Source organism: Arachis hypogaea, chromosome 7 (genome assembly GCF_003086295.3).
Source record: "Arachis hypogaea cultivar Tifrunner chromosome 7, arahy.Tifrunner.gnm2.J5K5, whole genome shotgun sequence".
Classification (NCBI taxonomy): Eukaryota; Viridiplantae; Streptophyta; class Magnoliopsida; order Fabales; family Fabaceae; genus Arachis; species Arachis hypogaea.
In genome coordinates this window covers 5,566,324-5,588,417 of record NC_092042.1, presented here as the reverse complement: position 1 = coordinate 5,588,417, position 22,094 = coordinate 5,566,324, and the positions used below count along the sequence as shown (strand labels likewise).

General features: G+C 30.3%; 3 protein-coding genes across 16 annotated transcripts; 1 reads left to right on the top strand and 2 right to left on the bottom strand.

The window, feature by feature from the left end:
- Positions 1 to 16: 16 nt before the first annotated feature.
- Positions 17 to 12,279, bottom strand: LOC112702177 (alcohol dehydrogenase-like 7). Its single transcript, XM_025753112.3, has 11 exons — positions 12,167 to 12,279; positions 2,817 to 2,897; positions 2,590 to 2,726; positions 2,436 to 2,482; positions 1,559 to 1,884; positions 1,237 to 1,319; positions 1,059 to 1,134; positions 873 to 937; positions 686 to 781; positions 450 to 614; positions 17 to 359 (listed from the first exon to the last, which is right to left on the bottom strand). Exons 1-11 carry the CDS (start codon positions 12,183 to 12,185, stop codon positions 243 to 245), a joined length of 1,212 nt encoding a protein of 403 aa, XP_025608897.2. The 5' UTR covers positions 12,186 to 12,279; the 3' UTR covers positions 17 to 242.
- On the top strand, positions 4,013 to 10,832 carry LOC112702174 (uncharacterized). Of its 10 annotated transcripts, XM_072199930.1 has the most exons (12): positions 4,268 to 4,301; positions 4,754 to 4,859; positions 5,798 to 6,335; positions 6,945 to 7,046; positions 7,160 to 7,200; positions 7,396 to 7,441; positions 7,602 to 7,677; positions 7,909 to 8,272; positions 8,782 to 9,031; positions 9,331 to 9,573; positions 9,649 to 9,768; positions 10,094 to 10,832. In XM_072199930.1, exons 6-12 carry the CDS (start codon positions 7,435 to 7,437, stop codon positions 10,537 to 10,539), a joined length of 1,506 nt encoding a protein of 501 aa, XP_072056031.1. In that variant the 5' UTR covers positions 4,268 to 4,301; positions 4,754 to 4,859; positions 5,798 to 6,335; positions 6,945 to 7,046; positions 7,160 to 7,200; positions 7,396 to 7,434; the 3' UTR covers positions 10,540 to 10,832. The 10 variants fall into 10 exon arrangements, with proteins under 10 accessions (XP_025608892.1, XP_072056032.1, XP_072056034.1 ...); XM_025753107.2 differs by lacking the exon at positions 4,754 to 4,859 and having other exon boundaries at positions 4,013 to 4,301; positions 7,914 to 8,272; XM_072199931.1 differs by lacking the exon at positions 4,754 to 4,859 and having other exon boundaries at positions 4,013 to 4,301.
- LOC112702179 (alcohol dehydrogenase-like 7) lies at positions 4,488 to 18,343 on the bottom strand. Of its 5 annotated transcripts, none has more exons than XR_011864260.1 (10): positions 18,102 to 18,265; positions 17,863 to 17,999; positions 17,729 to 17,775; positions 16,928 to 17,253; positions 16,189 to 16,271; positions 15,960 to 16,035; positions 15,763 to 15,821; positions 15,399 to 15,494; positions 14,960 to 15,136; positions 4,488 to 4,885 (listed from the first exon to the last, which is right to left on the bottom strand). XR_011864260.1 is itself a non-coding variant. In XM_072199937.1 (10 exons), the coding sequence occupies exons 1-10, from the start codon at positions 18,151 to 18,153 to the stop codon at positions 4,880 to 4,882; spliced, it is 1,047 nt and encodes a 348-aa protein (XP_072056038.1). In that variant the 5' UTR covers positions 18,154 to 18,265; the 3' UTR covers positions 4,488 to 4,879. The 5 variants fall into 5 exon arrangements, 3 of the variants coding, with proteins under 3 accessions (XP_072056038.1, XP_072056037.1, XP_025608898.1); XM_072199937.1 differs by having other exon boundaries at positions 14,960 to 15,124; XM_072199936.1 differs by lacking the exon at positions 4,488 to 4,885 and adding an exon at positions 12,190 to 12,284 and having other exon boundaries at positions 14,960 to 15,124.
- Positions 18,344 to 22,094: the final 3,751 nt, after the last annotated feature.

The window sequence follows — 22,094 nt, the reverse complement described above, 5'->3', positions numbered from 1 at the left end:
AAGGAATAGTATGACATAACTTTAGAAAGTCTAAGAGACCAGCATTTTTATTAAAATTTGATTCGCACTTAACCATCAAAAGAAAAATGAGTAATCTTATACCATTAAATATCATCTCACACCATTAAAAATACTGATGATGGCTAATTGATGGCTACTCATCACAAATTCTGCTATCCCTACCACTTCTCTAATTTTACTTCAATCAAATACAAGAATCAAAGGCACACAAAAGAATGAAGTCATTTGTCCATCCAAACTACACATCTCAGACACTCTCCTTTCATCAGTAAATCAAAAGCTTTGTTGATGTCTTTGAATTTCAACTCATGAGTGACAAATTCATCCAACTTTAGTTCCTGTTAATAATTTTGCCATCAGTAATAGAGGAACAAAAAGAGGTCTAAACCCTAAACAATTACCATAGAATTTGCATAATGTTAAGGTACCTTGTCCATGTAACGTTTAAGGAGAACAGGGACATGAGATTTGGGTTTGAGTCCTCCAAATAAGCATCCAATTAGGCTCTTCCCATTGAAGAGGATCTCTCTAGTGTTAAGACTCAACTTGGATTCTGGCTTGTCCACTCCTAAAACAATTGTTTTTCCCCAACCCTGAATCCAGAAAACAACTAATGATTTCATCAACTATGGTTAGAGAGAGAAAGAGAGAGAGAGAGAGAGACCTTTCTACAAGAAGCATATGCTTCATGAACTGATGATATTAAACCAACACATTCAAAGCAGTAATCTGCTCCACCACCAGTCATATCTATAATTATCTGCTTCAAAACCACACAGTCATAACTATAATCAATCTCATTCTTATGTCCTTTAAGTTAAAACAAAGGTCATTGGAGCTTTATAGAGTACCTGGCTTAGAGATTTGTCTCCACATTCTCCAGCATTAACAAAATCAGTAACTCCAAACTTTTTTGCTGTGTGTATATGAACAACAATTTCATAATGTAAGCATCATAATGGTAAGTAACATAAAGAAGAAGCATACCTAGAATTTGATGAGTCTATGTTATGTTATTAAACAGAAAGTGAAATTACCAATTTCAAATTTTTCTGGCTTAACATCCACACCAATAATCCTAGTTGCTCCACAAAATCTAGCTCCTTCAGCAACCTTTCAAAACCAACCAATTTCAATGATCATGTTGTACATAAAACCCCTCAAAAACATAGAAATCATACAGATTGAAATTTATATTATATTAAAAGTTCATACTGCTAATCCAATGCTTCCCAACCCAAAAATAGCAACAGTTGAACCTGGCTCTACATTTGCTAATCTCCAAGCAGCACCTAGCCCTAAAGATAAAAATTTAATCAACATATTGAATTTGATGAATATTGTTGACTTATGAATAAGATATTAAGAGTAATCTTGTATTTATTCATGACCATATTAAACTAATCTTATAGAGTATCTTATTTTTTGCTTATACATAATATGGTTGATAAATTTAACATATCAAACTCGTCTGTGAAAAATACTCGAATCGAACAAAACAAACTCTAATGTTTATGCTTCGCGATAGAAAAATTACCAGCTGAGATACCACAACTAAGGAGGCATGCCTTGTTTGGAGGAACAAGTGGATCAATCTTGGTTAGATTGGCAATGTCAATGACAGTGTACTCAGTAAAACTTGAAACAGAAAGGAAATGGTGTATGATGTTTCCATTGAGATCAGTGAATCTGCTACTATCATATCGTGGCATCCATGGAGATACTTTGAATGGGAATTTTGAACACAAGTTGCTCTTTTCTGATTTGCAATCCACACACTCTCCACAATCTGGTAAGAAAATTGTCATAACTACATCTCCTTTTGCAATTTCAGTTACATTCTCTCCTATGCTTTCCACAACCCTGCATTACATAAAGAACACAAATAGTATGAATTTAATTTTGATGTATTGACATCGTCTAATTATAATTTTTTTTTTTTTTCAATGTGAAATTGGTTATTTTTTAGTTGCCTATGATATCCTCAACCCGACAAGCCAATGATTAATTCGTCACGTACCGTGCATGCAGCAGAATTCGAACTTTGGACACTAGCGGACAAATGAGCTGACCATTCGACCAACTCAAATTAATTAAATGTAGTTATTTTTACTGATATAATATATACGCGTACAATTGAGAAATAATCTATATATAGTAAATAGTGAAATTCATTTTAGATAATAAATTAAATCAAATTAAATTCATAAAAGAAAAAACAGAGAATATATATCTATTTGATTTGTGTTTTTATTTTTATTTTTATTTTTAATATTTTTTTAAATTATAAAAAATGCAAGCAGGACATAAGAATAGAAAATAGAATTTTACCAAAAAAAACTTTAAATAAAAACAAAAACAGAAAATAAATAAATAAATAAAAGAAACCGACCATATTTGGCAAATTCTCTTACCCAATTGCCTCATGACCCAGAATTCTTGGCCAAATTGAAGCAGGGTCCTTCAAAACACACAAAAAGACATGTTTAAAAACATGAATACACATTGATAATGAAATCATTAATTTGAAATGAAAGAAGAAAATGACGATAATTTGTAAGCAATAACCTTAGTGTTCCAAAAAGTGAGATCAACGTGACAAAGAGTGGTGCATATAACTTTAATCCTTGCTTCACGAGCCATTGGTGGTGCCACAATGATCTTTTCAATGCTCAATGCCTCACCTTGTTTGCGACTAACCGCAGCTACATACATTATCACATGGCTTCCAATTAAAACTAACATATCAACTTCAAATTAGAACTTCCATTTTCATGGAATTATGGAACACGCACCTTTACATCTTATGGGTTGAGCTTCACTTGTTCTTGCTACTTTGTTTTCCATGGTGATCCAATAACTGAGTCTCTTCAATTCTGTGTGTTAGTTATGTACAAAGGGTGTCGGTTGCTGAGCTTATAATAAGTCTTAGAGTAAATATGTGTCAAATGATAATGTTACGTTACAATAATGTGTGTGGTCCATATTATTTGGGAATGGAGCCTAAGCTTTGAAGTTTTACCTTCAATTTTGTAAGGCAATCATACCATAAAAAAAATATGCATCTAGCAAAAACATTATTAATGTGACAAGAAGAATCTTAATACATAAAGAAGAGAGCGATGCAGATTTAGGAATTAGAAAATCTTTTTAATATAAAGTAATGTTAGAAGTTTTGGACGATATAGTACATTATTGAAATGAGAAGCAGCAGCTTAATTTTGGTGATTGATAATAAACATTTTTGGTGTCAATTTTCTGAAGTCTTTCTCTTTTAGATAGGGTTTAGGGCTTGTTTGGGTGAGCTTCTAAGAAAAGATTTTTTTTCGAGTTATCTTTTTTTAAAAGATCTTATAGAGAAGTAAAAGTAATTTTATGTTTGGATATCTCATGTAAAAAGGTCTTTTTATCTATCAATTATGTTTGGGTATAACAATATAAAAGTACTTTTTTGTTTATTTATTACATGAAAAACATCTTTTTTTTAAGGAAAAAAGATCTTTTAAAAAAAGATGTAAATTACAGCTTCTCAGAAAAGATCTTTTTTTTATTTTACTAGTGCTTTTACTTTTACTACTAGAAATTTGCCAAACACGTTAAAAAATAAAAAAAGATCTTTTTTCAATGAAAAAAGATCTTTTTTTAACAAAATAATGGCACCCAAACATACACTTAATAATTTTGTTAGTTTCTATAATTTGATAAACTTTCAATTAAATTTTTATATTATTTTTTTTGGTTAACTCTTTCATAATATAAATAATATTAGAGTTAATTGAATATTTTTTTCGTAAATCGAAAATATTTATAACTGAATATTCGAACTAGTTTGTCGAACCGATCTAACCGGAAACCGGTAATAAAAGCAGTCCGATTCGCTACTAATCTTTCATAAAAAATCGTTGAATCGGCTGGGAACCGGGCGGTTGGACTACCGGCCTATTCTTGATAAACGGTGCCGTTTTAAATAAAAACCCAACGTTCAGCCTTCACTCACTCACCCTCCTTCCCCCAAAACCCCCCTCCCATCACTATCCCTCTCAACTCTGAAGCAAAGTTCAAAATCACCCAACCAAAACCCTAGGTTCTCCCTGCAACGGTTCTGTCGCAGTGCCGCTGCCGTCCGTGCTGTCGGCCCCTCCGCGTCCTCTCTTGTAGCTCGGCGTCCTCCTTACCCCGTCTCCGTCCTCCCTGGCTTCTCTGTTCGAGGTTGGAGCAGCTCGCCGCCGTGTCGCCGCTTCCCGTCGTCTCGCCGGTCGCCGTCCGTGTCTCCGTCGAAGGTTAGTGGCACTGCTTTCACTTCTTCGGTTCTTCTCTTCCTTTTGTGCTCTGTTTGCTGATTTTTGAATGTGAAATAGTGAATGGATTACTGGAAAATCAAATAATTGATTTTGTGCTGCTGCTCATTTTTTAATTCCTGAAATTTTTGTTGAAATTTTCTGCTGCTAAAAATGGAAATCAAATCATTATTGAAATTTTTGTTTAGCTTTATTAATTTGAGGTTTAGTGATTAGGGATTACTTGTTGCTGTTTTGTAATGTTTGTTGCTGAATGCTAAAAATGGAAATCAAATCAAAGCTGTTTGTTGCTGAATGTTGTTGGTAGTATTAATTTTGTGCTGCTATTAATTTTCTGGCTGTGCTGCTGCTGTGAGTTCTGGATTCTGGTGTGCTGTTGTGTGTTTTGTGGCTCTGGTTGATCATCTTTCTCAATTGTCAATGTTCTTTATCAGAACTGAGAAGGAAAATGGCAATCTGAACCAGCAAAAGGATTTCCACAGTGTCAGCGCCTGCCCACACTTGCAGGAACAAGAAAACTAACTCTTTTTCTGCCCTCTGGTGCCTCTTCATCTTTCCTTCTATTTCTGCACTTGTTCATTGTATAATAAGTCAACTCTTTGGATTACTGGCGTAATTGAATTGGAGATTCAAGAGACACAGTTGATTTCTTAATACTGAAAATTCACCCTTAGTTTTGATCTAATTGTTTTGTTTAGTAGGAACTAATAGAATCTCTTCATGGCTTTATCATTGTTGTTTTCCAAGTTATACTAGTATCTTGTAAGAGAATTAAAGCTAGCTAGTCTTGCCTTCCGTTTTGCACAAATAGGAATATGTAAATACAGCCATTTTATCAAAACTATAGTCACAATTAGGAAGTTTAATTTAATAGTATATGATGCAAATACGCCTATGGTACAGATATTTGAGTAGAAACGAAGTATTTGTACATTATAGCTTGCATATGTTGCGGAATAGGATAATAACAATTAAGAGTATTGAGTATTGAAATACTTGTTATCTCTCTTTGAAATGTTACTTTCTGTATTTACTGTTTTAATATAGCTTTGCATTCTCTCAGGTTGGAACAGTGGTTATAGTGTTGTTTATTGGCTTTCTTCCAATATATCATGGAATTATCTGATATCTTCACAATTTGTACTATTTGAATTGGCATTTCTTTCGATAGTCACTCACAAGCTGCTTCTATATTCTAGGATGTTTATTTATAATTTATTTATTATTTTATTCTGAAATGGTTTTTCTGGTTGAACCACTGTTAGACCGGTTGGACCAGTAAACCAATGACCAGAGCGGTTCGATGATCGATCTGGTTCTCAGAACCTTGCTTTTTATAGATAAAATTTACAGCAATAATGCATACGTAGCGGAAGGGATTTTCAACATAGTTGTTTGATGCATTGATTTTATATTTATTTCCTTTGAATTAACTAACAGGTACTTAATTAACTTTCGAAATTTTCATATCTGATCAGATGGTGGTAAGACTTTGGAACTTCCAGCTGTCATAACATTTCAAAGCACATGTAAATGAGACCAGTTCAGCTACAGGAAAGCAAACAAAGGCGTAGGAATAAGGATATATTGACACGCATCTCAAATGTGGGGCCAAATAACCGGATGTTAAGATATTAACATAGGATAGGATACTGTGCTTCTCTAATTTCTGTTGAGAACAAGAACATTAGGCTAGAAACTAATTGAGTCGGTTGGCCCAACTTGTGGTTTTTAAGCTTAGCCCATTCTTAATAGATGATTTCTCTCACTCTACAAAAAAAAAGTCCCGACCAAAAAGAAAAAGAAGTAAAAGGACAACCTTGGTCTCACATCCCCACCCCCTACCATCTCTTACCTTCCCCGCCTCTCCGTCGTGCTTCACTGCCGCACCGTCCTCCACCACCGCCGTCGCATAATTGGCTGCAGCTGCAGTAGGAAGTAAAGATGAAAGAACTTGTAACTATCCAAGTCGGCGATTTTGCCAATTACGTTGGCTCTCACTTTTGGAACTTTCAGGTTTCACATCCTACTTGGCCCATTCCCTATGCTAATATCATTTTCTATTTAATATACTTTAATGCTGATTTATGATTTTTAATGTTTTTTTTTTCTAGTTAAGCGAGTGTTTCTGCATTTATTGCTGTTATTGAAAATAGTGAAATTTTGTTAAGTGAGAATCTTCCTGCTATAACGATTATTCAGAAGCTTCGGTTCAACATGTAGTTAGTAAAATACTTCGTTTGAGTACATTATGTGATCAGAGTTACTGTGTCTTCCTTTTCAGTGTGTAGTCAATGGAGTTGTTATTACTACTTTTTCTTGTTGTTAGCAATACAACATTTTTGTTACTTTTATGGAGATCATTGCATGTCTAAAGTTTTCAGAGAGCATTTAAACCCCCCACCACCAACAAAAAAACACCAAAATACCACCATCACAGAAAAAAAAAAAAAGATGCCTTTCATTTTCCTGTTAGAGCTGTTTGCCTCAAATATTTTGCTAGCAACTAACTGTTCTAAACCTTTCATTTTCTCACAGTTGAGGTTTCTATTTTTCTGGTTATCTTGGAAAGAATTTATATTGAGGTTTAATTGTCTAATCATGCATATTTGTGTCAATTGTAAGGATGAGCTTCTTGGGCTGGCTGGAGACCCTAATGCTGATTCATTCTTCAAGAATCATGATCTTAACATGGATGTGCTTTATCGTACTGGTGTGACGCAACAGGTGCAATTTCTTGAGATTGAACTAGCATTGTAGCCTTCTTTTAAGAAAATTTTGTATGGTAAAAACTATGTTGGTAGATGATTTAATGAGAGCTTAACATCTTGTATTTGCAGTCATCCAATTGGTCTGCTGCTATCTATTTGCCTCACTACATGTACCTATTCTCATGACACGAATACAAATAAGTATTAGTTAATTCAGTTGGGTTATGATTAACTAATAGATTAGTGTCTAGTTGGCATATTTTAGCTGTGGGAAAGGAAAATGGCAATGGGATGATATGAATATGTGGATTAAAGTCATTTGAGTTTCAACTCGTACTCACGCCATGCTACTTCAATATCTGCAGGGCATTCTTACATACACTCCTCGCCTACTTTCAATAAACATGAGAGGTACTTGATGTTGTCATGATGATATCTATTGGTGAAAATTTTTTTAGCATAATATTAATTCTTTATGCTTTTATTATTCTTCCTGGTTCAAAAATGAAACATCATTGTCTCCCCCATTTCCCACTTCATATATTTTTACACTTTGTCTTAACTTTTTCAGGTTCACTTGGATCTTTGAGCTCACATGGTACATTATATAAGGAGGTTACCTCCTTTCCATCAGATGTTGTTACTTGGTGAGACCTTTCAGTCTATGCCTGTTTGAGAAAACTCAAGGTTTTATAAGGTTGAATAAAAATAAAAAATGGAAATTTTCTACAAATATCTAGCTGGAGCCTTTTGGTGCTCTATTGACTTACTGCTTGCTTGTTCTATTGGACATGAAACCTACTTCATCAGTTATATTTATCATAAATCTTTAGTTTAAATTTTGTTTATGCGCTGAGTGTCCATAGACCAATGTGCAGGACAGGTAAGATTTCCACCCAGGCCTGTGAACCTCATAAGAAAAATTTGTTCCTACAAAGACTGTATGAGGAAGAGGAAAATTTGATTGTGACTAATGACACTAGTGGTTCAAGCAATGGTTCTCAAAGTGAGTATCAGGATAAGGATATAGTTGAAAGTCTAGAAAATGGTGTAGAGTTTTGGACGGACTACTCAAAAGTACATTATCATCCCCAGAGTCTCTATGAATTAAATGGGGTTTGGATGGATGCTGAGGACTTCAACAATTACGGAATTGGAAAGGATTCCTTTTCTTGGGATTTGCAAGGGGAAGAAATTAGTGACAGGCTACGATTTTTTGTTGAAGAGTGTGATCATATACAGGTATACTATCACTTCTTTTGTGTCTTGTAGTTGTTGGTTTTAGGAGATATTTCTCTTATATCTTTAATCTTTTTAGTGAAGCAATATCTTTTGGTATCTACTACGTTACCATTCAATTTACTTTTCATTTTTTTAAATTTCCTTTCCATATATATGGGCCCACTGCCTATTATGGCTTGTATTTAGGAAAAGATTATATTTAAGGATCAAAGCTACTAATTTCAAGGCTTATTCTTCTACCCAATATTGTAGGAACTTGAAAAGAAATTGTTACCAAAAGTAGTAATGGCTATATAGAAAATATTAGTGCAATGGTTTTTGGTTATCCCATTTTTCGTGTTTCTCTGTAAATTTTGGTTTCGGATTTTTCAATCAATGGTTATTATTGGTATGATGACTCAAAGCATAGTGTTTTGAATTTTGATCTAACCATAATCTTCCTCTTTTAGGTTCTGGGAGAACAATCATTTTAGTTTGATTTGTCTTAAACGAGTTTAAAATGTTGGCAGGGCTTTCAATTTGTAGTTGACGACTCTGGAGGATTCTCTGCTGTGGCCGAAGAGTTTCTAGAGAATATTGTAGATGAATATACAAATACTCCTGTTTTGCTGTATGCTGTCCAAGGCCATCGTGCATGCACAAGTCTTCAGAGCAAGAAGCGTACAGTCTTGGAGGATCTTCACGATGCTGTATCATTTTCAAGACTCTCATCCTACTCTAAACTTATTGTCCCTCTTGGTATGCCCTCCTTGAGTAAAGGTAATATTCTCTTTAATGAATTTATCACGTTTGACAACTCACTAGTCAACATGCTTTTTTGGTAATTGGCAGAAAGGCCTGATGTTTAACATTCTGATAGTTTACCGATTTAACTGGTTAGCTGTCTCCACAGCCCTGAATTTTATATAAGCTGTTTTAATGTTTATACAATTTGCCTCACCAATAGTGTCGATATTGGCTTGCAGAAACACGGCCAATACCATTATTCACTTCTTCTGAACCTTTTTCAAAATCTTATTCAGCGTCGAGTGTTTTTTTTTTTTCATATAATTACGCAGGTAAAGTTTCCAAATTCCTCCACATTGAAGATGAGAAACATTACCACTCAAGTGCAGTTTATGCTGCTGCACTACACTCCATTAGTCTTCCTTTTAGAATGGACCCAATTGGCCCTACTACACCTGCATCTTCTGTCTCTGGAGCTGTTGATCTTCATGGAGTCATACAAATGTTATCAGGACAAGGGAGGCAGAATATGGTGTCAATTCTAGATGTTGCCATACCAGCGCCTGCCCTATTTGGTACATGTGATGTGAATTAATTTTTATTCAATCTTGATAGACCTTTATTTCATTGTTCTTATTCTTGTAATTCAGGGGGACAGAACGAACAATCTTTATTAGAAAATTTGCATCCATTGACCCCTCAAATAGCAGAGGATGTTGAAGACATGCAGGGAGTTGAATGCTTGACAGTCCATGGAGCTTATGCATCAGGTATTGTTTCTAAAGGTTACTTCTCTTCCTCCTCTTCCTTCTCTCACCTTTCATCCTCTCTATTCTGTTCTTTTTTCCCCTCCTGTCTGTGTCTTTCAAAACAATATTGTCCGACTTAAATTGGATGAAGTAAGCATAGTTGGTTTTCAGTATATTCTCTGCATCTCAGCTCAACTTCATCAATGAGCAAGACTTATTGTGAACATGATTGTGATGTTGGCTTCCTATTTCATTATTTGTTTTTCTCTTCTGTTGCTTCTCCCCAAGTTGTGTTCCCTATGCGGTTTATTTTTGCCTGAAATGCTTCACCACTTTGGTTCAATAGGTAGCCATCGTGCTTCGGTTTCCCAAGTAAAGGATGCAGTTGATGCTGCTTTTCAATGTGCTGAAACAAATCCAATGTTCTACCATTTATCTGTTGCTCTTTGTCCGCTTCCCATTCCATTGTCTTTTCCATCGATATTTGGAAACCAAGTTGGCCAGCATGGTGAGTTGATGGGCGGTCCGATAACTAATTCTTCATCAAAAGGATCCCTGGACGTCTATTCCATACCAATGGCTGCCAGATTACGCTCCAGTAATGCTATCCTACCATTTGTTGAGAGTAGATTGCGAAACCTTCACCAATTCGGAATTGATCGGGGAGCAGCTGGGGCACAATTACTTCGGGGTTGGGGTTTTGGAAGGGAAGATTTGGAAGAAATGGAAGAAATGTTGTCTAAAATGGTTGCAACATTGTGTCCTCCCCAACTGTCATCCGATTCGGACTAGAACACGTACGTTGTTCTTTTAGAGAAACCAAGTGAGGAAACATTTATAACTAAGGTCATTGCATTGGATAGTAATGATTAGAACTGTGCCTTTCTGGCTGTTTATAGCGCTATGCCTTTCGGTGATCAAACGTACATAGTTTTTACTGTCTTAATCTCTTTCTTTTACCTGTTTATTTGTGTCTTGGGGGGGTTTTCTCACATGTATCCCACGATCCCTCTGTCAAGGTAATCATGAATTGAGATCTTGCTGCGACTTCCGTTGCAAAATAATTTAACACGGATTATATTGCACTTGATTTGTGTTGTCTTTTAACCAAGGTTCTGAAAACCGGTTTGAATTGGTCGGTCGGAGTAGTCGAACCGAAAATCGACAAGGATAGTGGTTCAGCTTATAAGCATAATTGCCTGGTTAAAAAATTGCCTTTGGACTGTTGGACCAGCCGAGAACTGTTCGGTCAAACCAAACCAGAATCTGAATTCGGCCGGTTTTCAAATTTGAGGAGAAATGATGCTGTTTCATTTGTTAATATATATAAAAAAGGTAGCTCTAATTTGTTTACTCTGAGCTCAGCACTCAGCAGTAGCATCTCCTTCCTCTCGAGCTCCTCCTTTCCTCCCTCAGCAAAAGAAAATCCTATCATTTGCTTCGTCCAGCCACCACCGTGTCACTACTTCCGTCACAACAGCTCGAAGCTGCCATCCCCACTATGTTCGTCTCCGCCACTGCTCAAAGTTGCTGTCCCCATTGCAACTCGTCTTGCATCCGCCGTGCTCCACCCTCTTTTGTTCTATTTTCACCATGCTCCACCCTCCTCGGCTCCAGTTCTGCAGCAGTCCAAACCATCTCTTCTCCAATTCTGTCACGTCCAGCCTTCCATTGTGCTCCCTAATCTCTATGCTCTAGGAAGGTATTTTTTACTGTAATTGTTTTAATTGGTTTAGGTTGTTCTGCGATTTTTCTTCTTCAATTATTGTTGTCATTACTGTGGTTTAGAATTGTTGATGATGTTCTTGATTTTGTTATGCCATTATTGTTCTGTTATCATTATTTTTTTTTGTTTTTACAGTGATTTTCTTTGATTCTGTTATGATGTTGTTCTCTTGTTAATTATTGTTGTTCTTCAATTATTGTTGTCCTTGAGATTATTGGGTTGCTGTATTTTTGTCAAATTGTTCTTTTTTGCGAATTTTGATGATTTATGACAAATTTTGATGTTGGCATTTCATGTTTGGTCTTTTTTTATTTGACATTTGAGTTTGTATTCAGATAAGATGATAACATTGTGGTTAATGTAGTATTTTTAATTTGGATGATATTTTAAAGTTTATAATAGACTATATTAATATTTTAGTGTGTTTATTTATATTTTATTTATTATTTTATTATAAAACGATTATTCTGGTTGAATCACGGTTGAACTAATGAACCAGTAATTTAGTAGATAGAGCAGTTTGATGACTGATTCAATTTTCAAAACCTTGTTGGAAACACACAAGAGGACATTGTTTAAAAACATGAATACACATTGATAATGAAATCATTAATTTGAAATGAAAGAAGAAAATGATGGTAATTTGTAAACAATAATCTTAATCTTCCAAAAAAGTGAGAATGTGAGATCAACCTGACAAAGAGTGGTGCATATAACTCTAACCCTTGCTTCACAAGCCAATGAGCCATTGGTGGTGCCACAATGATCTCTTCAATGCTCAATGCCTCACCTTGTTTTCGACTAACCTCAGCTACATGCATTATTACATAGCTTCCAATCAAAATTAAAACACTAAAACTAACCTATCAACTTCAAATTGGAACTTCCATTTTCATGGAATTATGTAGCACCTTTAAATCTTATGGGTTGAGCCTCACTTATTCTTGTTATTTTGTGTTCCATGGTGATCCAATGAGTCTCTTCAATTCTGTGTTAATTACTTATAATAAGTCTTAGAATGTGTCAAATGGTAATGTTACGTTACAATAAGTGTGTGGTCTATATTATTTGGGAATATAGCCTAAGCTTTGGAGTTTTACCTAATTTTGTTAGGCAATGATAGCATATAAAAAAAATATGCATCTAGCAAAAAGATTATTAATGTGACAAGAAGAATCTAAATCCATAAAGAAGAGAGGGATGTAGATTTAGGAATTAGAAAATCTTTTTAATATAAAGTAACGTTAGAGAATGAAGCTTTGGATGATATGGTACATTACTCGAATGAGAAGTAGCTTAACTTTGGCGATTGGTAATAGACTTTTTAGGTGTTAATTTTCTGGAGTCTTTGCCTTTTAGATAATAATAACGAAAATCTGACTTTTTTTTTAATGAGAATGCCGTAAAAATGATTGAATTTTTGCCTTGTTTGTGGATGGTTAGGACGGTGTTTTTGTTTTTGTTTTATACTAGAGTGAGATCCGTTCAATGCGTAAAAAGGTAAATTATTTATACTATATAGTATATTTTAATAAATGTTATATTAAAAATCCTTTAGAGAACATATTATAAATAGATTTTGCATTAATTTCTTTTTAAAAAAGACAGGTTATTTATATTAGAGTTATACAAAATTGTATTTTTATTTTTTTTTATTTTTCAATTTGCATTAATGGCTACACTTTGTTTTTTTTTTACGATTTTTTTGTTTGTAAATAATTAAAAAAATAAATGAATGAGAATAAAAAACATATAAAAATGTTATATTAAATTTAAGAAAATTTTTACAATTAGTATAAGAGATTAAGAAATGAAGAGTAGTAAGAGTATTAATATGTATAAATTTTAGAATTTGAATATTTGTAACTAAAATTTTTTATAATAATTATTATTACGACACTTTTAATGTATGTTTATTGCATTTAATTAGTACTTGATGTTTCAATTGAATAATAATAGATAAGAGTTTTTTGTTTTAATTTTTTTAAAACATTTTACTAAATAGTAATTGGTTGATTTTCATTTTTTGTCAAGTCATTAAAATTGTAGATGTGGCATTATTAGCAAAAAAGAATAGCTTAAACTCATTATGAAAAAAATTAGTATCAACTTTTATATATTATAAATAGATCCGAGATTGTTTTATTTCTAATACATATATTTTTATAAGTGGTTTGATTTCGTTTGGTTGATACGTTATATCTAATATTATCATATATAGATATTTTACGAGATAATATTCAATTTGATTCTTAAACTTCCAATCGAGCCTCAGAAAGATGGAAATAAACTTGTTTAAGAATCACTTTATCAATGCATGGGTTATTTTATTATTGAACAAGTTACAAAGTTGGATATGTATTTTTTCCTTATCAACAGAAAATGAAAGCAAGAAAGCTAATAAGTGCGTAAAAAAGAATGAAGTAATTATTTATCCATCCAAATCACACATCGCAGACACTCCCCTTTAAGCAGCAAATCGAATGCTTTATTGATGTCCTTAAAGTCCACTTCATGTGTTATAAACTCATCCAAATTCAGTTCCTGAAAATTGATGTTTTATTATCACTTCTTATAACATATATAAATAAAGTTTAACTCTTCTGTAAATTCATATAATTTTATTAAATTTATAATTAAATTTTACCATTTGAAGTTTATATGGAGCATATATATATATTAGATAAAATTTTTAATTAGATTTGTAATAGTATTTTTTTTAGTTTAATTTTGATGCACTGACGGTGTAAAATATTTTACACCATGGTGTAATTATATCTGGTCTTTTAAATGACTATTTATGTAGTCAATGTAAAAGATCGTTATTTTTACTGAAGTGACATTATGTAATTAGATACACGTGTAAAATTATGTTACACTGTAAGTACATTAAAATTAAATTATTTTTTTCATAAATTATAAATTTACTTATAAATTTAGTGAAATTATAAAGTCTATCATGGTAATTAAAAGCAATAAGTAATTGTTACAACTATTTCCAGCATTTATATGAGGAGAAGGGGCAAAATTAATATCATATGTCTTAAAATAAAAGGCATCAAGTGTCTTATGACTTAAATAATATAAAGACTATCATCGTAATTAATATTTATTATTACTATTTCCAGCATTTATATGAGTAGAAGGGATTTGTCCTAAAATACAAGGCATCAAGTGTCATATGACTTAGATATTAGGGTAAAGTGATAAATAAACTTCTGAAAATTTATATTTTTTAACAGATTAATTTAAAAATATATATATCAATAAAATTTTTTATAATAATAAATATAGATAAATTAATTTAAATTAAAATCTTTTATCTTAATTATAAAGGTTAATTTAATAATAATATATCTATATTTACTATTCTAAAAAAAATAACTAATACTCTTTTTTTTTTCAAAAATTAATTTATCCAAAGCATAAATCTTCAAAATTTATCTGTCACCTTATTCTTTTAAAAGGAAGCAAATAATAATGTACCTTGTCCATGTAGCGCTTAAGGAGAATAGGGACATGAGATTTGGGTTTGAGTCCTCCAAACAAGGCTCCTATGAGACTCTTCCCATCACAAAGGACTTCACTAGAGCTCAGGCTCAAACAAGATCCTGGCTTGTCCACTCCTAAAACAACTGTTTTCCCCCAACCCTAAAATCAAAACTAAACATCAAATTAAATTTCTTTTAACCACTTCTCTCGAAATACATAAGCTGGTAGAATTTTCGATTTTTTTATTTTTTATTTATTTTTTCTATCATAGAAGCTCTAACAGTAATGTTATATTTTAAAATTACTTCTCTCAAAAACTTAAATTGTTCAAAAAAAATAATATGGAATTTCAATTTGGTTTAAAACAAATATACTTAAAAAAATAATAAATTAATCACATTTTGAGAGAGACAAAGATTAGAATATTAGATACCTTCCTACAAGAAGCATATGCTTCAAGGACCAATGATGCCCTTCCAACACATTCAAAGCAATAGTCTGCACCTCCACTAGTCATCTCTATAATAACCTGTTCCATAACCACATTAACTCTTATTAAAAAATGTTATTATAATAATAATATAATAAAAAATATTATTAGGGTTTAAGATTTAAGGTTGGCAAAACTGGGGTAGGTGGCTACTGAAGGTACAAGGAAATTTAAAAAAATAATAATTAATTATTGATTTTTTTTGTTAGTTCTTTAGTGGATTTATTTAACTGTGGTCTAATAATTAATTATTTTTTATATTCATTTTTTTTTAAATCTCAAAGAAAGTCAAATATAATGGCAAGACCTGGCTCACAGATTTGTCTCCTCCAGCTTGAATAAAGTCAGTGACTCCAAACTTTTTTCCTGAAAAAAACAAATTAATTAAACACATGAAACCAATTAATCTCTTAAAACATTATTATTATTATTATTATTTGACAAATTAAAACACTTGATGATGATGTTATAGAAATAGAAAGAGAAGATAGTTAGTTACATTACCAATTTCAAACTTATCTGGGTTGACATCTACACCTATAATCTTAGTTGCTCCACAAAGTCTAGCTCCTTCAGCAACCTTGTTTTTTTCCAAAACCAAAACAATTTCAGTGGATACAGAACTATACAATATATAATAATAATAATAATAATAATAATAATAATAATAATAATAATAATAATAATAATAATAATAACACAAAGATATGTTTAATTATCTAAGAAACCATACTGCTAATCCAATGCTTCCTAGTCCAAAAATAGCTACACTGGATCCTGGTTCCACTTTTGCTGCTTTCCAAGCAGCTCCTACCCCTAAAATTAAAAATTTTAATAACAAAAATATTGAATTAGATGAATTGATTATGAATGTTGTATATTTGATGGAACAAAGCTTTAATTTTGTCACCGACTAAAACAACATAGTACAAAATCATCTTTCACCATTTGAAACGAAAAGAGAAATAGACTAGTCTTTTTCGTACAAAATAGTTTTAAGTACGACAGATTTTTTTTTTTTGGAAAGTATATCTTTTTGTCTTTGAAATTTAACAAAAATTTTAAAATATCTTTAAATTTTATTTTGTTTCAATTTTATCTTAAAAGTTTTTTATTTGTATCAAATATGCCACGGACAGCTAAATTTTTAAAAAAATTAAGACCAATCCAACAAAAATGCATACAAATTATGTTTTATTTGCTTGTGTTGAAGGTTATTTTTATGAAATTGTTGTTGAATTGGTCCTAAAATTTTTGAAAAAATAGCGACCAGGATATATTTAATGCAAATCAAAAATTTTTGGGACAAAATTAAAACAAAATAAAATTTAAAAATATTTTTAAAATTTTTGCCATATTTTAAAAACAAAAAGTATACTTTATTTTTTTTGTTAGAACGAACATAATTAGATAAAGAATAAATTTATCGCCTTCAAATTCTAAAATGTTACTTTATCTTTCTCTTTAGTTACCGGTCGATACGCCGCAACTGAGGAGGCATGCTTTGTTTGGAGGAACAAGGGGATGAATCTTGGTTAGATTGGCAATGTCAACGACAGTGTACTCAGTAAAACTTGAAACAAAAAGGAAATGGTGTATGATGTGTCCATTGAGATCAGTGAATCTGCTACTATCATATCTTGGCATCCATGGAGATACTTTGAATGGGAATTTTGAACACAAGTTGCTCTTTTCTGATTTGCAATCCACACACTCTCCACAATCTGGCAAGAAAATTGGAACAACTATGTCTCCTTTGGTAACTTCAGTCACATCCTCTCCTACACTCTCCACAATCCTATATGATAAAAAAAATTGATTAGAAGTTAAATTTTGTCATATTTTCCGCACCTACTTTATCATTATTGGACGGAAACTCATGTGCAATTGTCTTCATATGAAGTTGATAGTTAAGAATTCGTTAGATAATTTGACATATTTGACTAAATTGAGATTTAACTGTTCTTAGTTATCAACTTCATACGAAAACAACTGTAGGCTCACAAGAAAAATTAGTTAAAACCAAAAATTCAGAATCCATCAAACAAAAACAAAAAGTCAATTGTACAAACAAGTTGAAACTTTTTATGAAGGGACCACTACAAATTTTCAGTGTACATAAATTAAAGCACTAACCACTAATGAAATGGAATGGAACATGACCATACAAACAGTATAGTATAGCAATCCCATTTTCATATATTAAAATTAATTAATTAATTTTGAATGAATAATCTATAATTTATAAATATATGGAGATTTCAGAAACTCACCCAATTGCCTCATGACCGAAAATTCTTGGCCAAATTGCAGGGGGGTCCTTCATCAAAGGATGAAATGAAAGACTCAAAATCTAAATAATTTAGAGAAATTAGAAAAGTAAATAGAAAAAGTGATTGCAATGAACCTTCATCTTCCAAAAAGTGACATCGCTGTAACAAAGAGAAGAGCATATAACTTTAATCCTTGCTTCACGTGCCATTGGAGGCGCCACAATAATCTCTTCAATGATTAATGGCTCCCCTGGTTCTCTTCCAACCGCCGCTATTCAAAGTTTCAAACACATGAAACATAGCAACCTTAAAAAATGGAAAAAAGAAAATAACTTGCATGTTCAGTTCAATTGTTCATGGCTGTCACACACACCTTTACATCTTATGGGTTGACCTTCAATTGTTCTTGCTGCTTTCTCTTCCATGGAGATTCGAAAACAACCAACCTCACTCCCTTCACTGTCTTATTAGTATCTCACGCTACAAATCAAACTCTTGCTTCCTCATTTATAATTGTGTGTGGTTATATATATAAGAAAAAAAAAAAAAACTAAAAAATATGTTATACAATTTTAAGGGGAAAATTGGACAAAATTATGTCAGTCACGAATCTACAAAATTTTGATGGCGTGGACAAAATATATACCTTATAATAATAAAATAATTTTTATAATAGTTTAATGTAGTAAAATCAAGTTTAATAATGTAATAGAATAAATAAATATTATTATTATTATATACAAATTAAAATATTTTTTAATACTAGTGGGGCTGCTTCAACAATAATATAACATCACATATGTATCCGCTAATAAAATGATATTTTTATATAAATAAATAGTAAAAATTTAAATGCAGTTGTATTTAATATTATTTATATAAAATTAATATTTAAAAATTAATAAATAATTTAATAAATTTAATTAAATTATTATTTAATAATTATTACGTATCAATTTTATATAAAGATAAATATATGTAAATTTTTATCTAAATAAATACTATACTTGTAAAAATTTCTTATTTTAAGAAGAAAAAAAGGGAAGGAAGAATTTTGAGTCAACTGACAATGAGAACATACTATGCATGTTGTAAAATGACGTAGAATATGGTAAGCCACTAAGTTTAAGACGAAACAAATATTGAATCGTTGATTCGTTGTTAATAAGGTTTTTTTTTTATTTTGTCTTGGTTGTGTTTTGTTTTTTGTTTTTCACACGGTATTCTCTAATTCGATAGATTAAAAACTAAATTCGTTACGATATTGAGCTTTATTTAAAAATTGTTGTAGATGAAATTTAAAATTCTAACACCTATTTAAGTGGATCAGTGATCATTAGACCAACTTAACTTGATTGTCTTAGTTGTTATAATAAGGTTAGATAATGACTTATGAACCCACCAGAAGGAAAACGACCTTTAAGCCTTATGGTAGGTGTTGGTCCATCACATTGCAACGTGAACTTCAAAATATCTGAAACAAAATATAGAAATCAACTTTTAGTTAATTAATATTAATTAGTGTTAGAATTTAAATTTAAAATTTAAAATTTATAATTTATAATTTAAAAATTAAAATAAATAAAATAATTTTTAAAAAGTCTACAATATTAGTTAAAAAATTAATTTTTTACTATTGCTCATTTATTTTATATAAACAAGTGTAATAATCCGTGCCATACACGTGATAAAACCGAAATTATAATTTTAAATTATTCTATTAAAACTAATTTGAATTGTAATAATTTAATTAATAAATAAATAATATGATGTGCATTGTTCGTGTCTTTTTTAAATATAGTATTAAATGTATTAACTCGAATGTAGTTACTAAATGTATAAAAATTATGTTTGAATTATGAATTTTCTAAATGAAATTATCCCATTTAAAATATTTAAATTATGATTTTAATCATAAATTACAATTATGATTTAAAAAATTCTTTTGATATAATATTATATTTTTTTTATTTTACTATTAATATGTTGATATTCCAAGTCTAAATTACAGTATTTTACTTAATTTTGACTGAAAAAAAAATAGTTACGTGTTTCTATCATTTAATTTATTTAATACACAATGTGCTAACACTAACGATGTTTTTTTAAAAAATATATTGATAAAAATAGATATAATATAATTACAAATATAACATAAATAAATAAAATATATAAATAAACGCGAAACCAATATGTTTACCAATGTCTTTGTTAAATTTTATAAATTAGAGAATAAATTATGTATTTGATTGCTTGGTGATCACATAGATGATCAAGTAATTGGATTGTAAATTAATCTCATAGTTTACATCTTATTTTTTTCTCATTTTTGAATGAAAGCGAGAATTAAGGGAGTAAGTAGTAATATATAAAGAAAAAAATTGCACCACAACACATAATTATAACCTAAAGAAATATTCATATTAAAATTTTACATACTACAACTCATAAAGATCAATCACAATGTACTGGTCACTTCTCTCTATTTTTGACCATGATATGAGTTTTTCTTTTCTAGTCAAGAATCTAATAATATCTAATTGAACAAAAAAATGAATTAAAAGTACCAAATTAAGGACAAATGAGTGAATAATATAAGAAATTATAACTTCGAACGTGTATAAAATAAAAAGAATTTACTAATTTATTTTATATTAAACGATAAAACTAACAATAGTATATTAATAAAAGGATATACCTTTAAAAAAAGTCACAATACAATTTTAAATATTTTCATAAATAAACTGTTAAAATTTTTGTTATCGATAAAATGATGCTATTATACAATTTTTTGGCAAAACTTAAAATCAAAAGGAAAATAATTTTGTGTGGGTTAATATAAATTAATTACGTACCAAATAAGTAGAATCGTTCATTTGTTTGTTTCAATATATCAGCATGAGCAAGCAAATTAAAATGATTATCCATAATTTTACGATCATCGACTAAATGTACTATACCTGACTCCATCTTAAAAGATATTTTGCACGTGTGTACAGACAGAAGATATATTCCGTTTGATTTTTCGATCTCAAAATTTGAGAAGACATAGACTTTCCTTTCTACCAATTCATTCTCAAATATTTTTGTCAAATAATTCTTGATTGAACAATGAATTTTATCGTATTACAAAACAAATTAAATATAAAAGCTATTAGCATTTACAAAACTATTAAAAAGAATTGTCTTTGACTTGATTGAACAATGAATTTTATCGTATTGCAAAACAAATTAAATATAAAATCTATTAGCATATACAAAGCTATTAAAAAGAATTATCTTTGACTTGTGAAACAGTGTACTTATAAAATTAACTTAAAATATGAACTACAAATATTTATAAAAATTTAATTTTGATACACTGACAGTGTAAAGTAGTTTTACACGTGTATCTAATTTCGTAATGACACATTAATAAAAATAAATACATTTCACATTGATCGCGTAAATGGTCATCCAAAAGAACGAACGTGATTGCACGACTATGTAAAACGCTTTACACTGTCAGTGCATCAAAATTAAACTCTATTTATAAATTGAACTTAGCATTACTTGAAAAAATTTAGTAAATAAATCAATTAATCTTATCATCTATTAGAACTATTTCTATGTAAATCGTCTTACTCTTGTCAAATTTGAATGTAACTTTTTATAGCCTTATAATTTTTTTCTTTATTTTTCATACTTTTTTTTCGTATAATCTACTATAGGTGATACTATTAACAGGATCGTAGTCAATAATCATTAGGTATGGAAAAAAATAGAATAAAGACTATGTGAAAATTATAAATTTTTTAAATAATAAACATAAAAGAAAATATACTGCTTATTATATATACTAATAATATGTCAATAATTTTAAAAATTTATTAATTATACTAATAGTTTAAAAATAATTTTACTATAGGTATAATAAATTTAGTTATTACTCTAAATAAATAAAATAAATAATATATTTGAAAACTAAAAAAAAAAAGATTAGCAGTAATCATGTTTAGAATGTTCCATATTTTTTTCATTTTTTTTCTTGCTATTCTTTCACTACAATGTTAGATAAATCAAGTTTATTTTATATAAAATTAATTTTTAAAAAGTCTACAATATTAGTTAAAAAATTAATTTTCTACCATTGCTCATTTATTTTATATAAATTAGTGTTAAATGATATAAATCAAGTTTTTATAAATTAAATGCGGATGATAATAATAAATTTTATTTTAAATGAGATGATAAATATGTTACATTAAAACTAAAGTATCATTTAAAAGTCATTCCAAATAAAATAATTCAATTCAATTCTATTAATATACTATTAAATTTTTTTTCCAGATACACTGTAAAAGTATATAGTATTGGATTTATTGAC

What these genes read in the sequence shown, in the direction of transcription:
- LOC112702174 (XM_025753102.3), top strand. Translation starts at nt 6,264, where the DNA reads ATGAAAGAACTTGTAACTATCCAAGTCGGCGATTTTGCCAATTACGTT. An exon ending in CTCACTTTTGGAACTTTCAG is followed by an intron (nt 6,336 to 6,944) that starts GTTTCACATCCT and finishes GTCAATTGTAAG; the next exon opens with GATGAGCTTCTTGGGCTGGC. An exon ending in CCATCAGATGTTGTTACTTG is followed by an intron (nt 7,678 to 7,908) that starts GTGAGACCTTTC and finishes ACCAATGTGCAG; the next exon opens with GACAGGTAAGATTTCCACCC.
- LOC112702177 (XM_025753112.3), bottom strand. An exon ending in CTGGGTCATGAGGCAATTGG is followed by an intron (nt 1,885 to 2,435) that starts GTAAGAGAATTT and finishes TATGTAATGCAG; the next exon opens with GGTTGTGGAAAGCATAGGAG. An exon ending in GAGACAAATCTCTAAGCCAG is followed by an intron (nt 782 to 872) that starts GTACTCTATAAA and finishes GTTTTGAAGCAG; the next exon opens with ATAATTATAGATATGACTGG.
- LOC112702179 (XM_025753113.3), bottom strand. Translation starts at nt 18,153, where the DNA reads ATGGAAGAGAAAGCAGCAAGAACAATTGAAGGTCAACCCATAAGATGT. An exon ending in TCAACCCATAAGATGTAAAG is followed by an intron (nt 18,000 to 18,101) that starts GTGTGTGTGACA and finishes AACTTTGAATAG; the next exon opens with CGGCGGTTGGAAGAGAACCA. An exon ending in TTAAGCGCTACATGGACAAG is followed by an intron (nt 14,018 to 14,959) that starts GTACATTATTAT and finishes ATCAATTTTCAG; the next exon opens with GAACTGAATTTGGATGAGTT.